Source organism: Ambystoma mexicanum, chromosome 6q (assembly GCF_040938575.1).
Source record: "Ambystoma mexicanum isolate Mex_15411 chromosome 6q, UKY_AmexF1_1, whole genome shotgun sequence".
NCBI classification, from domain to species: domain Eukaryota; kingdom Metazoa; phylum Chordata; class Amphibia; order Caudata; family Ambystomatidae; genus Ambystoma; species Ambystoma mexicanum.
The window spans coordinates 768,654,186-768,670,502 of record NC_090937.1 but is presented as its reverse complement, the minus strand read 5'-3'; the positions used below and the strand labels follow the sequence as shown (position 1 = coordinate 768,670,502).

Here is a 16,317-nt window from a genome sequence, read left to right as displayed (position 1 = left end):
AGAAGTGATGGTGAGCAGAAAAATCTTAACAAACGATGGGGGCTCAAACTGAGCTCCTTATACCACAACCTTTCTGCAGCCCAGCATGAAGGTGCAGTCAGGCCGCTGAGGTTTCGGTGTAGGATTTGTCCTTTCGATTGGGAGAGGCATTCTGCAGAAGGCATCAGTGATTGCAGATGGCCATGTCAAGCAACTCCAGGTTCCATGTTCTTCGGGCCCAGTCCAGAGCATTTAAGCTCATTGTGGACCAGAACAGGTGTAGACTACTTAGAATTGGTGGTAGGGCAGGTATCGGTAGGAATGCATAGAGTAGTTTGAAGTCCTACTTGACTGTAAAAACCCTCCCCCAGAGCTCCCTGCGAGGACATTCACGGGAGCAGAACCACTTGCACTTCCTGTTCACACTGTAAGAAAAGGGGTCCAATGGGAGACCATCACCTCCAGAACTTCTTGACAGAGCTCCCACTCATGGAAGGCCAAAGACCGTCTGCTAAGGGCATCTGCCAATGCATTCTCCTTGCCAGATATCCGTAATTTGACCGAATCCCGCAATTTCGGATTCTAAATTGCCGAATGCAGCAATGCCTTCATGGATGCCTTCCTGGATGTCAAAACATGGATGCCTCCTCTTCCGAGGCACTCAGCCACCACTGCCAGGAGCTTGGCGAACACCCTGGGTGCCGAAGAGAGGCCGAAAGGCAGGACCTTGAATTGGTAATGGCAATTCCTCACTTAGAAGCTCAGGTACTTCCTGTGCCTCCTGATAATGGGCGCATGTCAGTATGCAGCCTGGAGATCCAGGGAGACTTCCTGATCCTGCACATCCAGAGGCTGAAGGATCTGGGCTGCATCTTAACTTGTCTTTATGTAAGTTCAGAAGCCTCAGATCCAAGATGGGGCAAAGGCCCCCGTCCTCCTTCAGCACCAGAAAATAAGTTGAACAATAGCACTTGCCTCATTCTGAGTAGGGGGCCTGGTCTATGGCCCTCTTTGCCAGAAGCTTACTGACCTCTTCCAGCCAAAATGGTGCTGGTGACAAGAACTGGCCTTCCAGCAGATGGCCCAAAGGACGATAAGCAAACGGGAGACAGTATCTCTGGTGAATGACCTGTAAGGCCCAGTCCTCTGAAGTGTTTATCATCTACTCCTTGTCAAATTTGGATATTCTGGCATCCGCAGGGGAGAGATGGTGGCAGTCTGATTCAAAGAGGCTTCACATGGGGGACAGCAGAGAGCACAGTGGAGGCTGAGACGCCTCCTTCTGTTGCACCCCTACCTGGACCTGTGACCTTTTAGTGGCAGAGCTGCACCTGTTTGCCTGATGGGGCTTGACCCCTTTGCATGTGGCCATAGGAGGCGAAGGGATGAAAAGCCCTGCCCCTGCCTGCGGGACTCGCAGTTTGCTGCTGCTGGACAGTTAGTCCTAGAAAGTTTGCAGTTGCCTTAGAAGCCTGGAATTACTGCTACGATTCATCGGCTTTCGTAGCGAACAGGTTGTTGCTATCATACAGCCCATGTCTAGAAACGTCTGAGACATGCGGGGCAAAACCACACACTCAGCCAAGAGTAGCTCCTCAAAACCGTGCTGGTGGCCAGGGACCTGACCACATAGTCTGCAGTATCCAGGCTCAATTGGAGGATCTGGCTTAAAGTCTCTTTGCCATCCCTTACCAGAGCCTCAAACCCACCCCTCATGTCACCCTCAGGTGTTTTGCCACCTCTGAGATGACAAGCCAAAGTCTAAAAGAAGATTTGGCTCAAGCACTGGAGGCGTTGATGCATCACATGCCCAGGCTCTCATGTATCCAGTCTTGTCTCCCTGACAGGGGGCAAAGAGGGAAAAGATTTCATTTTATAAATTTGCTGTGGCAACTTCTGCAACCGAACTCTCCAGTGATGCATGTGTGGGCAAGAACAGTGGATCGGAGTGTGCTGGCCTGCGCTTTTCACCAGATCCCAGTCTGCAGTCGGTACTGTGGCCGGTTTTGACCACAGTTCAAGAATTGGTGGCTCTACTGCTTGGTTGAATGGCAGTTAGGTCTCCTTCAAGCCCTCGTCCAGAATATCTGTGAGCTCATATTGTACCTTGGTTTGCAAGGGCCCAATAATCCTAATGGTTACACCACCTTGGCAAACAGACATGGTGGGAACAGTGAGCATGTCTAATTCTGCGGAGGTGTCCAGGCCACTTTCTCCTCCAATTCCCCTTTTTCATACTTTAGAAGGAAGAATTGAGGTTGGACGACCGATATCCAAAGAGAATGGTCCGAGGAGACGGGTCTTGCACGTCTCTCAGGTGGTCTGGCCCCAGCACACACGGCCATGCACCATATCTGAGCCTCTGCCAGCTCGTCCGACTGCGATGGAGACTGCCCGAGATGGCGGGACTGAGGCTGAAGCCATTGGCCTGAGGCTGAAGCTGCCAAATTCAACGCCTTGGCAAAGATGTTAAGGAACAAGTTACTTTCTTACCTGGTAACGTTCTTTCGATGGGATGGTCCGACGACGTATTCCATATCTATGGCATGTAATCACCACAGCTGTGCTGCTTCGGAAACTTTTTCGGCGTCTGCGTCCTGCGTCGATGACGTCGATGCGCCGTCGTCGAGGACCTCCTCCGACGTCCGACGTCATCCGATGTGATAAGTAGGACGCACGACGCCCATAGCCTCAGTTATAGTTTTTTCCCCCAGAACGTGTGACATAAGTCATCTGCCAGTCAGACACAAAGCCTTGCGGAACGTAAGCTGCAATCGCAAAAGAAATTCTGCAGCGGGGAAGGCAGGGCGGGAGCGATATGGAATACGTCGTCGGACCATCCCATCGAAAGAACGTTACCAGGTAAGAAAGTAACTTGTTCTTCGAGGGGATTGGGTCCTAAGACGTATTCCATATCTATGACAGACTCCCAAAGCAGTACCAAAGCAAGGAGGAGGGAAAGAATTTAGAATCAAAATGTAGAATAGCCAATCAAATAGCAGAGCAAAGGACCGCCTTGCCAAAGGCCAGATCCTGTGCTCGGATGGAATCAAGGGAATAGTGACGTACAAATGTATGTACTGAAGCCCAGGTGGCTGCATCACAGATGTTGCGAATAGGAACACCCCTCTGCAGGGCAGTAGACGCAGCCATACCCCTGGTAGAATGGGCCCGCAAGCCAGCCGGTGGGTCCTTACCCGCCAAACGGTAGCACTCCGAGATGGCCAAAATAATCCAGCGAGACAAAGTCTGTTTCGTCACAGCTTGCCCCAAACGCTTACCAGCGTAACCAATAAAGAGTTGATCATCCACTCTGACCCGGGACATGCGTGAAACATAAAAGCTCAAAGCTCTCCTAGGATCAAGCCTATGGAGCCTCTCCTCTTCCTTACCAGGATGCGGAGGAGGATAGAATGCCGGAAGAACAACCTTCTGGGCCAAATGAAATTCCATCACTACCTTCGGAAGAAAAGAAGGACGAACTCTAAGGACAACCCTGTCCTTGTGAAATACAGTGAAGGGAGGCTTAACTGAAAGTGCCTGTAACTCACTCACTCACTCTGCGAGCGGAAGTAACCGCAACTAAAAACACAGTTTTCAGAGTTAACAGCCTCAAAGGGCAAGAATGTAAAGGCTCAAACGGAGCACCCATAAGAAACTTAAGAACCAGGTTTAAATCCCAACCGGGCACCAGGAAAGGTGACGGAGGGAACACATTAGTGAGCCCTTTCAGGAACTGTGAAATCAAAGGGATTTTAAAGTAAGAACACTCTTCAGACGAGCGCTTAAAGATGGACAGCGCCGCCAGGTAACCCTTAACGGTACCCACTTGCAAGCCCCTGTGGGCCAAAGAAAGCAAAAAGGACAGAACCATGGGGATGTCACATGCAAAAGGATCCACATTCTGAACTCTGCACCAGTCGCAGAACTTACGCCAACGGCAACGGTACAGAGACTTAGTTGCCGGCCTTCGGGCCGAAAGCAACACCTCCATCACGTCCTCAGGGAGGTCCCAATCCTTATATCTCAACCTTTCAGAAGCCAAGCGTGAAGGTTGAGGGACCTGACCTCTGGATGGAGAACCTGACCCCCCTCCCGTGAGAGCAGATCGTCTCGGTAGGGAAGACGACGTGGAGGGCAGATGGACAAGTCGAGAAGGTCCGGGTACCACGTCCTCCGAGCCCACGCCGGGGCAATGAGGATCATCCGGGAACCGAACTTCCGTAACCTCCGCAGCACTTGCGGGATGACGGGGACTGGAGGAAACGCGTACAGCAGCGGGAATGACCACTCCACCACGAACGCGTCTCCTAAGGCTCCTTCTGGAGGAAATTCCCGCGAGCAAAACCTTTCGCACTTCCGGTTGACACTGGAGGCGAAGAGATCCACTTGAGGGGTCCTCCAAAGGGCGAAGATCTCCAGGAGAATCTCCTGAGCCAACTCCCACTCGTGAGAGATCGCGCTCTGCCTGCTCAGAGCGTCCGCCGTCACGTTTTCGGCTCCGGCCAGATGAACTGCCGAGATCGAAACTTCCTGCTGGATGGCCCAGAACTCGAGCTGCATCGCCTCTCTGCACAGAGGAAGTGACCCTGCCCCCCCCTTTTTGTTGAGGTAGTGCATGGCCACTGTGTTGTCCGTCAGGATCAGGACATTCTTCCCTCACACAGACGGCAGAAAAGCCTTCAGGGCTAGCCTGACGGCCCTCAGCTCCAACAGATTGATATGGAGTCTGGACTCCGACGGAGACCAACGACCGCTGACTGTCAGCCCGTTGGCATGAGCTCCCCATCCCGTGAGGGATGCATCCGTCACGATCGTCACCTCCGGCCAGGGAAGCCAAAATGGAGCCCCCTTCATCAAGTTGCCTTCGACGGCCCACCACAGAAGGTCCCGGGCGACCGAGGACGGCACCTGAATCGAGTCCGACATCCTGCCGGAGGACTGCGACCATTGCGTCTTGAGTGCCCACTGCAAAGATCTCATCCGCAGGCGAGCCTCTGGCACCAGAAGAATGCAGGATGCCATGAGGCCGAGCAACCTCAGGAACTCGAACGCTGGGAGCGTCTGGGCATGCTGAAACTTGTGCACCATCTGCTGAATGTGAAGAGCCCTCACCTGGGGAGGAAAACACTGCCCCAGGGAAGTGTCGAGCACTGCTCCGATGTACTGGATCCACTGTGTTGGCGTCCAATGGGACTTCTTTAAATTGAGGGAGAAGCCCATCCTGTGAAGGGAGCGACAGGCGATCGATAGATGATCCAGGACTTGCTCGGGAGAGCTCCCCCTGATCAACCAATCGTCCAGGTAGGGGTAGACGTGAATCCCCCCTTGCCTGAGATGCGCTGCCACCACCACCATGAGCTTGGTGAAAACCCTCGGGGCGGAGGTCAATCCGAACGGCAGGACCTGAAACTGAAAGTGCGAGTCGCCAACCGCGAACCTCAGGTACTTCTTGTGCTTGGGATGGATCGGCACATGGAAGTAAGCATCCTTGAGGTCGAGTGACACCAACCAGTCCTGAAGCTGAAGGGCCTGGAGGACTTGAGAGAGAGTAACCATCTTGAACTTGTCCTTCCTGAGGAGTTTGTTCAAACCGCGCAAGTCCATGATGGGTCTCAATCCCCAGTCTTTCTTCGAAACCAAAAAATAAGGGGAATACCATCCCTTGTTCCTCTCCGCTACAGGCACCAGTTCTATGGCGCCTTTCTCAGCAGGGCTTGAATTTCCTGCGCAAGGAGCGGATCCGGACTCTGCAAAGAGAGGTTCCCCGGTGGATTGTCGCGAGGCCTGTGCCGAAAAGGAAGACAGTAGCCGTGGGTTATGATCTCCAGAACCCACACATCTGAAGTAATGGCTCGCCACTCTACAAGTGGCGCCAGCCTTCCCCCAATCGGCGAACCATGGGACATGGCCTCACGACTGAGCGGGAGCGGCTGCGGCGTTACCTGAGGGCAAAGAGGCAACTGCCCGAGCGGCCTTGGCACCACGGGTACCCTGTCGTCCACCTCTGGTACCCCTGCGTTGGCCTCTTTGACTGCCAGCTCCTCTCGCTTTACTGAAGGAAGAGTAATAGCGAAAGGAACCACCCCTCCACTGCTGTCCCCTGGGACGAAAAGGCGGAGGTTGGCGAACTGCAGCGCCCAACGACTTTGCTGCAGCTTTTGAGGTCTGCAACCTCTCAAGGCTCTCGTCAGCCTTGCTGCCAAAAAGGTGTTCACCATCAAAGGGCATGTTGAGGAGCCGGGACTGCACATCAGGCGCAAACCCCGACTTCCGCAACCACGCAAACCTGCGTATCACGGTGCTCGCCGCCATGGACCTACTGACGCATTCAGCTAAGTCCAAACCCGACTGAACGGACTCACACATGGCATCCTTACCATCCTGGACCATAGCAAGGAAACCATCCCGTTCATCCCCTTCGGGAACATGTTCAGCCGCTAACGCAACACAGTTCCACAGAGTGTGCGTGAAACGTGACAAGTCACAAATGGAGTTGGCCGCCTGAAGCGCCATACCACCAGAAGAAAACACTTTCTTCGCCCAGCCATCAAAACGTTTGTCGTTCCTATCAGGAGGCATGGTAGGGTACGACGCCTGCTTCGCCGGGGCCGTGGCCGCCTGCACCACCAAACTCTCCGGAGTGGGGTGCCTGGTCAAGCAGCAGGGGTCGCCACTGGCTGGACGGTATTTTCGCGACAAGGATCTGCCCACCGCCGGGAGACTCTCCGGAGCAGTCCAAGCCGCCGCCACCCTTCTCTGTAAAGCCATATGGAACGGCAGAACCGGGTCAGTTGGGGGACCAACATCAAGGATGTCCGTCAGATCATCCTGCACAAACTCCCCTGGGGGAGCAGACCATCCCAAGTACTCAGAAACCCTAGCCATAAGGCGCCGGTACGAGGAATCAGCATGAGAGCCAGGCTCAGGCCTACAAAACTCCACCTCCGGAGAGGTGTCCAGTCCACTGGCATCATGCAGTGACTGTCTCAACTCGTCAAACCGACTATGGCCCGAGACAATGTCATCCGGAACCTGACTAGGAACCAGGCCATCAGAATCCTCATCCGCCTCTGAAATATAATCCAGGTGGCGAAAAGAAGGGACTCGAGAGTGCTTGCTCTTAACCAGAGCCTTCCTAGGGGGTCCACCCGTGCCCTGGGGTACCTCCGACACGAAAGGCGTCGATGGCGTCGAGCGAATCGGCGCCAGCGTCGAGAGAACCGGCATCGGCGCCGAGAGGATCGGCGTCAACGTCAGATGCAGCGCCTCCAGAATCGGCGGCGTCGACACAGCCCTCGAGGCCGGAGCCCCGAGCGTGTCCCTCGACGACCTGAGCGTCGACGGCATCGACGACTTCCTCGGAGCCAGAGCCTCGAGAAAACCTGTCAACGCCCTCGACGCCACAGACGTCGAAGCCTTCTTCGAAGACCTCACAGGTGCACACGGTCTCGAACGCGTCGAGGACCGGGACCTGGAACGTGTACGTCGAGAACGAGTCCCCTTGTCCGAACGGGACCTTTCCCGTGACTCGTGCCGACCACTCTTGCGAGCGGTGTCTCTCGACCTCACACGACCGACCCCACTCGGGGGCGCGGATGGCTGAGTACCCTGCGACTCAAGAATCGCCAACATCTTCTTCCCGAAGGAAGCCCATTCCTCCGGCGTTGCACGGCCCGAGGGGTAAGCGACGTGCCGGGCAGAGCCCTCCGAAGAGGACCTGGAAGACGACCGATGTCGGCGCTTCCGAGAATGCCTCGAAGAGGCAGAGGAGTGGCGAGACCGACTCCTAGAAGGAGACCCACGAGACTTCCGACGATGACACGGAGAGTCACCCCTCGAATCATCCGTCGAAAGCCCCGCAGACTTCGACTTCCGGGGCTTGGACACCCGACCTACCGACAACTTCTTCTTACGTTTGCGTAAGGCTTTGGACGTGAGCGACTGGCAGTCGATACAGTCATCCGTGTCGTGGGCCTCCCCGAGGCACCAGAGGCAGGCGTCGTGCGAGTCCGTCACCGACATCTTGGACCCACATTCCCCGCACTTCTTGAAACCCGGACGCGGGGTCGAAGACGAAGTAGAAGACATCTTCAGAAGGATTAACACAAACGAACAGGTTCGAAGAACCGAGAAGAACAGAACTCCAAAGAGTCGAGGCGTTCAAACCGAGAAACACGAAGCAACACGTTCGCGGAAAAAACGGAACCGAGGCTATGGGCGTCGTGCGTCCTACTTATCACATCGGATGACGTCGGAGGAGGTCCTCGACGACGGCGCATCGACGTCATCGACGCAGGACGCAGACGCCGAAAAAGTTTCCGAAGCAGCACAGCTGTGGTGTTAACATGTCATAGATATGGAATACGTCGGAGGACCCAATCCCCTCGAACGTGAAGGTCTCCCATTACTCTGGAGTAGGGGATTGGGTGGGGGAAAGGTACCCGTGGTGCCTGATCTTCAGGGGGAGTCCCTGGAGTGGTGGCTTGAAGAACTGCAGGAGGAGACCGAGACTTCTTGCAATGCGTCTTTTTTTTCATCCTTGCGGACCGGGGACTGTTCTTTGGTGCAGTGATTCGCTCCTCTGGTGAACCTCAAATGCCAATTTGTCCCTTTATCCTTGTGGAATAAAGTGAACCTGCTTTGCCTCAGGTTCCCTTAGAGCCTTGGGGTGCATCGACTAACATGAAGCGCAATCCTGCTTGATCCAAGACGGACATTTGATGTTCGCAGTCGATGCAGGGTTTGAACTCTGAAGACTTTGTTGGAATTAGGATAACGTTGAAAGTAATGAGAAGCGAGGAAAATTGAAAGAAGCAGAGTTCTTATAGCAAGCAGACTGCACGGAAACAAAAACTAAGTTCACAGAGTGGGTATGGAGAGATGTATACACACACACACACACACACACACGTTCAAGAGAATGGTCTAGTGATGACAGAGTCATTTCAAGGGTGTCATCATTGGCAGATTTCTACGCCAAAAACCCTGAACACTTACTCTATTATACCCCAGACGGGTCAACACCCTCAGGCTCTAAGGATCCTATACCCCCAAATAAGAAGTCCCAGGTTGAAGCTCCTACGTCACACCCCTTCTGTATACAGCCCTATTCTCAATATCAGGGAGATCCATCCTTTTGTGAGGATCCAGATTTGGGCATGTTGGAAGAAGAAACTGGGACGGGCTACTATGGGGATGATGAGGACCAAGAGGAGGAGGACGACAACCCAGAATCCTACACGGTAGATTCCCTGGTAGATAAAGAACCCCCGGTTACCGACTACCCTGTCGACAACCAGCCTCTCTTGAATGAAGTTCTGTCCAGAGCGGCAGAACACTTCCACATTGACACCCAGGGTGCTCAGGAAGAGAGGGAGCGAGGCACTCTTGGCAACAGTGGATGGTTGCCTGGAGTCATGCGGCGATCTAGATCGACAACGCCCAAAGGACACCAATTCGGACCGTTCTCTATGTGCCTCTTTCCGAGTACTCGACGTGCGCGTCGAGTCTCGGTTGGACTTCATGTGTTTTGTGGAAGTGCTGTGGGTAGCGCTTGTGTCGCCGGGGGTCTTCCCCATAGCCGCCTTGCTGGACGACCTTCCGAGGTCGGGACTTGCGCTTCGCTGTCAATTGACGCCACGTTGCCCTCGCCGTCCGAAAGCACGGTGTTGCTGCCATTGCTGAAGGCGCCCTCCGCTGCCATGGCCTCTTGACGCCTGGCGTGGTGGGCCCAACGCTTGATCGAACGGTCCTTTAGTGTTTTCGGTTTGAACCTACTAAACGCTCTGCAGGTAGCCTCAGGGTGGTCTCTTGGTAAGCAGAGATTGCACGTGGCGTGTCTGTCAACCCAAGGGTACTTGCGGTTGCACTTGGGGCAAAATTGGAAAGGGGTACCCTCCATACGCACCTTGTGGCAGCAGGCTAATAAGTGTGGGAATATATAAGAATGAACCTATATACCAAAAGAGTGTAGAGTATGTCCACCCCCCACTCTCCCTACTTGCAGGGCTGAGGCCAGAGGCCTTCCGAGGCTCAAATCTGTTGTGCAGCTGTCGACGGTCGATTCTTTCTCTGGGCCGGCGTCGAGTGTGGATGTTCGGTGACTCTACGTTGGGGTGGAGAAATGGGGAAATATAACAATATTTTTGCAAAAGTATGGCTAAGGCCAGGGAACGCCGCGGAATGCTTCGGACCACTATGGCGGAAAAAAACAATCTGAGGGTCCTAGACGCGCGAGGGATCATGGGTACAGTGGACGTCACACTAGGGATAGTATTACTGGCACGCCCTGTGTCGACGCCCATTTTCGGGTTTCGAAAAAACAAACTGTAATACTCCGCAGCTTCCACTAGATGTCGGCCTATGCACAGCATGTGATCTAAGCAGATTCCACAAGCCTCAGAAACATATATAAAATATATAACAATATTTGCAAAATCTGACTAAGTCAGGGAACTCTGCTCGGTGCTTCCGACCAGCATGGCGGAAAAAAACAATCTGAGGGTCCTAGACGCGTGAGGGATCATGGGTACAGTGGACGTCACACTAGGGATAGTATTACTGGCACGCCCTGTGTCGACGCCCATTTTTGAGTTTCGAAAAACAAACTGTAATACTCCGCAGCTTCCACTAGATGTCAGCCTATGCACAGCATGTGATCTAAGCAGATTCTACAAGCCTCAGAAATATATATGTACACGTGTATACACACACACACACACACACACACACACACACACACACACACACACACACACAATGGCCGGTGCCAGACAGAGCTGATGCAAAGCCGCACTGTGCCCCCTGGCAGCAAAACACTTTCAGAAGAGCAACTGCGCTGGAAGATAGACATCAAAGATGAGCAATCCGTGAGAGTAAGAAATTCATTCGAAAAGTCCTGTCACCTCATGTAGATCCTTTTCTCATCGAAAGAGGAAAATTAAATGGAAAAGGGACTGGTATCGCAGTTGGGAGATGGCCACCAGTCAGGTGCACTACATTTATTCCTGTGGCAGATATTACTCATTTAGGTGTGGCCAGGTATGATGTGTGTGCACACACATGCCCATAAATGCTTGCTTATACACACACACAAACACACCCCAAACTGCAGAGCTAACGCCATATAGAACTCATTGTTCTAGAGATGAACTATGACCTTCAGAGAAAACTTGTAACAAAAAAGCAGCAAGTCTCCACTTCACCCCAGTGCAGAGGTCACAGGGGCTGTTACCACTTACATCCTCCCAAGGTGAAGGCAAGAAGCTCCCACTGGAGTTTGAGGGGCCAATAAGTGAGCTTCCTTCAGTTTTCTTTCAAAGATTTATTCCCTTTTCATGTGGCAGCTGACAGTGTGCCAATACCTCAACTTTCTCTCTCCAGTGTCTTTTGCTCCCCCTCTCAATGTATGTTAAACTTGTTCTCATTTTAATTTAGGCTGCTTCGGGTCACATTCTTTGTAGAATTTTTGGGGGCTATTTCATAAAGCCCAGAACTGGCTCAAAGAATCACCAAAACTGCCATACAATGCTTTTGTGGTTACCTCTCAAACATGTGCATGGACCAGTATGGTGTGCATTGTTGAGACCTTTTTACAGAAAGTAGTAGGCAATAACAAAGTAATGACATTTGGGAGAATGTAATGTAATTTTCATGAACAAGGAACATTCATACATCATTTACCACCATTAAAAGGTGCTACACTAAATACATTTTACTTTAGGAGTCTATCACATTCCTCTTCCTCTGCCTTGTGAGTCTGAGAATTATAATTCAGGAATGTACCTGCAGTACTATAAAAAGACATCCCATGTGATTAAGTGTAATTATCTACCAGGATTATCTGAGCAAATTCTCAAGGCCCTCGAGTACCAAACACTACACTATTTTTATCTTCTACTATTTCGAAGCTTCTTTGGAAACACAATCTGTTTATTATCACAACACACATTGTGTTTGCTCTTTAAAATGTAGTATAAATTGGACTAACAAGCATCCATGCTAATAAGAAACATTCTCCCCTGTTGCATTCCCTCCCTTCATTCTTCAACCTCTTTACCACCCGTGTACATTAGTCTTTTTCACAAACTATTTCACCAGACGGAGATCTGGTTAATTGGGTGGAGGAACACTATGCCACTTTAAGGACAAGTGCTCTGAAACGACAATGGTGTTGATTCAGTGCAATGTAAAAGCAAAGCATATTAACAATATTACATATTGTGGGATGGCAATTTGAGATTAGACGCCCAGAGTGGGGCTCTGGTCAAGAGCTCATTTAAACTGTTTCCGTTCCGTTAAGTGATCTTGTTAATCCTAGCAAAGCTCCATTTCATACCTTATTGGCAGGTGTTTAATTTTTGACTTGACTTAATATATTATCTACATAGGCCTGCCTTTCTAGTCCAGCACTTTCAGGCTGTTCAAACGGCATCAGTCTGGATTGTTTTTGGACCAAAACCCCTGATCAGATCCCCCTGATGTGTCCTTCATTGGCTTCCAATTTACGTTCATATCAGCTTTAAAATATGTTCGTCTTGAAAAGCCTGTATGGGCTTGCACAAACCTATATCTCTGACTAACTCAAAACCAGCAGCCCACCAGAAACATACGATCTGCTGACTAAAATGTGCTAGTTATCCTACTGGCTTCTTTTAAATAAGGAGGTGAAAGTAGGTTCAGGCCTTAAACTGTGGAATGCACTTGCTCTAGAATCAATCAGTTAATTTCGGACACATTGGTTTCTTTCTGTTACAATGGTTTCTCTGTTGTGCGGTCTCTCTCTGAATCCTGCACCCAGAAGCAATTCAGTGTACATGCCATCTTGAAGTGTGATACGACAGATTTTGTGGTGTGTTCACAATTTCAGCCTACATCTTTATATTGAATGTAGATGCAGCTCTCTCCACGATTGCACTGGTGTGGGGAATATGTGCTTGATGAGGTCTCTGGATATTCCTGCTCCTCTGCGGCTGTAATGCTTTCAACCAAATAAATGTTCATTCAAATGTGTCCTGCCTTCAGGCAAATAGCCCGCTTGGCCTATGGGCATCGTCACTCTGTAACTGCATGTGTGTGCATGGTCAAGTTCAGGGTCCCCTGTTGTGGAGTATCCCTGGTGAAGGCATCCTGATGCGCTGCTCAGCAAGATATGCCTCGTAAAGTGAAATAAGTAACACTTTCCAATTTATGGGTACACACCGCAGATGTTGTTAAAGTAACTAGTAGAGTATCAAGCACGTGACTCAAGCAAAGTGTTTTACGGCCGATGAGAAGTCCTTTACAATAAAAACACTACTTTTTCAAAGCACCAAGGGCTCTTTCACTTTACAGTCTTTGCATTTTTGCAGTTGGCATGAGGACGCCAAAATATTTTGCTTCAGGGCCGACAGCGCCAAAATGATGTTTTTACTTCGAGCAAAAGACAATTCAATTACGTAGCTCATCGTGAGTAAGAAGCAGACACCCCTTTTTTAGAAGGTGTTTCCTGCAAGAATTATTTATGTTTTGGTGCACCTTCTGAGCCACACACTAGGTGGTCTAAAGCTCAGCACTATGCCTAGGGATGGTATTAATTGCCTTCAGAACATGCCGTCTACAGATTTGGGGTCAGCCACCAATGTTTGTGCCCGGTTTCAGTTTCCTGGTGGACTTCGGTTATTCTGTGTACTATGGGCCAGAAGGTTCCATCTAGTTTCCCAAGCATGTGCCCTCCACAGAGTCTTCGACAGCTGTAGAAGTTGAGCCTTCTCCAGATTGCATTGCCAGCCCTATTCTTTTCGACTGCATGCTTAGTATTTTTGCCTTGAACAAACCAGCACTGTGGTTCCGTCACAAACACAAGTTACAGACGGGTCAATCCCTGGGAATAGGTAAGGACATCATGGTAAATGTCATTCTGGGCAACACCTAAATAGTGTTTTCTCTACAAAGAAGCAGTACAAATCAGACAGGCCATACGACAGCATTTTTAAGGCTTTTCCACCAGCCTTCCTGAAAACAATTGACAACACGGCCAGTTTCAGTGACTGTTGACCCGATTACTGATCCTCACCTTTCAAGTTAAAAATCAGTTTTCTTTCAACCCACTTCCCTCTGCACTTTGCCTTAGGACATCTTAGATATTTTCCATACCCATGACTCTACATGACCAAAGTCAATGGCTGAAAATAAATCTAAAGCTGGTGCCCTCTGAAAAGGCTATTGTGGCAGGAGGATGCCATCAGGCTCTCTTTACATATATGTCCATGCAAGCACCTACTGTTTTAGTGGAAAAGCCAAGTATAATATCCAGACCCAAACACGTAACGGGAAAATATACACAACATGGGAATCTCTAACATTGCACAATTTATGATCTACCACTGACAAAATTGTTTGAGGTCATCATAATAAAATAAAAAGAGCAACTGGTATGTGAACAATGCGTAAATCAAGTACACTCACTGAAGAGCTGACATAGCTGGTAGGTTCCCAGGTGACGGGCATGCTTGGCGGTGGAGGTGGTGGGGGTGCTGGCATGCTCATACTCCAACTGGACTGGCAACCATGATCAATAAAAGCAGTGTTTTGGACTTCAGGACATGGAAAGCCATGGTGCGGGTAGTTCATGTTTTCTATGAAATAAAAACACGTGACATGTTTAGAGTACTACTGTAAACACTGTTCTTGTTCAAAATATATTTTAGTGCATTTGTTTTAACCGGGTGATCTGGTCAGTCAGACAACCATTTCTAAAGTTTTTCGATTAACATGCAAGATTATTTTCGTTAATAAAGAATGTCTCTTATATGATCACAAAGACACCTACATATCTGCTAAGTCTGCAAGCTTAAGACAGAGCATATCCTCGTATACATCAAATCTTTTAATGTTCTAATATACATATCTGTTGGAAACGTTTTTCCGAAACCCCATGCTGCATCCCTAAGAAGACCAAAACAAAAGTGTAATAACAGGGTGTCAACCAAGGTCGTGCAAAACAATATCAGTGGTGTGATCAAGGAGTCTGGATTTCGTTAGGTTGGATTGGGTCTAATTGTGGGACAGTGAGTCCCTCAACTAGGCCTAAAAACACACACCAAAATATACTACACATAATATTTTATATATATGTTTCAATATATTAAGTATATATGAAGTATTGTGGGGGTTAAAATACATGCACAGTAATAACTATAGGTAAATAAGCAAAGCAACACAGGATGTATATAACAGTAAGGAATGAAAGATTACATCTCCCTCCAAAACCTCATTGAAAAACTCAGTGAAATAATACTAAAATAATATGCTCTAGCTAAAACAGGAACGAGGAAAATGGGTTGAAACAGTTAGGCTGAACCAACTAGTCATAAATCAGAAGAATTCAGTTAGTAAATACAATTCCGGGTCTAAAAGGACTCCTTGCAACTACAAACCTAATGGCAACAGGATACAGACATTTAAGCAAAACAGAGATGCAACAAAAGATACTTTGTGGTTGAAATGCAGTGATTTATCACTCAAAAATAGATGTAAAAATCTATTGACTGCATTAAAAATATACTGATGGTCTTTCAACCCCCAGTAGCCTAAAGAGAGAACCTGGGGAAATGGTGGTCGTTGCTGCAGGTAAGTTAATATCACTTTTTTAGAGTTTCCAGAGTCCCTAAAAGTTAGTCCATTGGCCTCACAAGGCTCAACCCAATTGGTATTCCGTGGTAAAAGGTAGGAACAGTGTACTTGCAGCCTATAGGTGCACGAGAAGGTGGGGAGTCAGTAAAACTCCATAGAAGAGATCCAGACCAGAGCCTAACAACTCAAAAGGACAGAACCCACAACTGGATCTGGGTTCAAGGACCTGGGGACGCATCTTGAAGGATCTAGTGGAAGTGGAAACAGCCCAAGAAGCTCAAGTACACAGGCAGGTTTTAGTGTCAGGATTGGGTTTGGTTAGTGGCAGTAGGAGCTCCGGTTTGAGATGCAGAGTTCCCAGGGCTACCAGAGGCAGGAGCATGAGAACCTGAAAAAGAGGCAACCTATAGATTGCTAGCGGCACAGAGGGCTCACAGCAACAACAAAGTAGGTAAAGAGCACTAAGCAAGTAAGCCGAGGTGGACCTGGGGTCAGCCAGGCAGCAGGAGACTGTTCTTTGACAACCAACCGCTGAGGAGGTGAGAAACAGGGCACTACAACGGGGCAGATCAGCAGAGTTGCTGTGAGACACTTAAGGTTCCAGATGGGCAGCTGGGGCTCCCACTGAAATGATCCATCAAGATGAGGAGGGCTACCAAGAGAGTACCAGGAAATTAGGCACAGATATTCCAGCAATGAAGGCAAGAGGTTCCCAGCAATGAA

General features: G+C 49.8%; 1 protein-coding gene across 2 annotated transcripts in view; it reads right to left on the bottom strand.

The window, feature by feature from the left end:
- TMEM131L (transmembrane 131 like) overlaps positions 1 to 16,317 on the bottom strand; it is a 909,664-nt gene that overhangs the window by 3,793 nt on the left and 889,554 nt on the right. For both annotated transcript variants that reach the window (XM_069631301.1, XM_069631300.1), the window contains exon 34: positions 14,428 to 14,597. In XM_069631301.1, the coding sequence (XP_069487402.1) occupies positions 14,428 to 14,597 (170 nt within the window). The remainder of the gene's footprint in view (positions 1 to 14,427; positions 14,598 to 16,317) is intronic.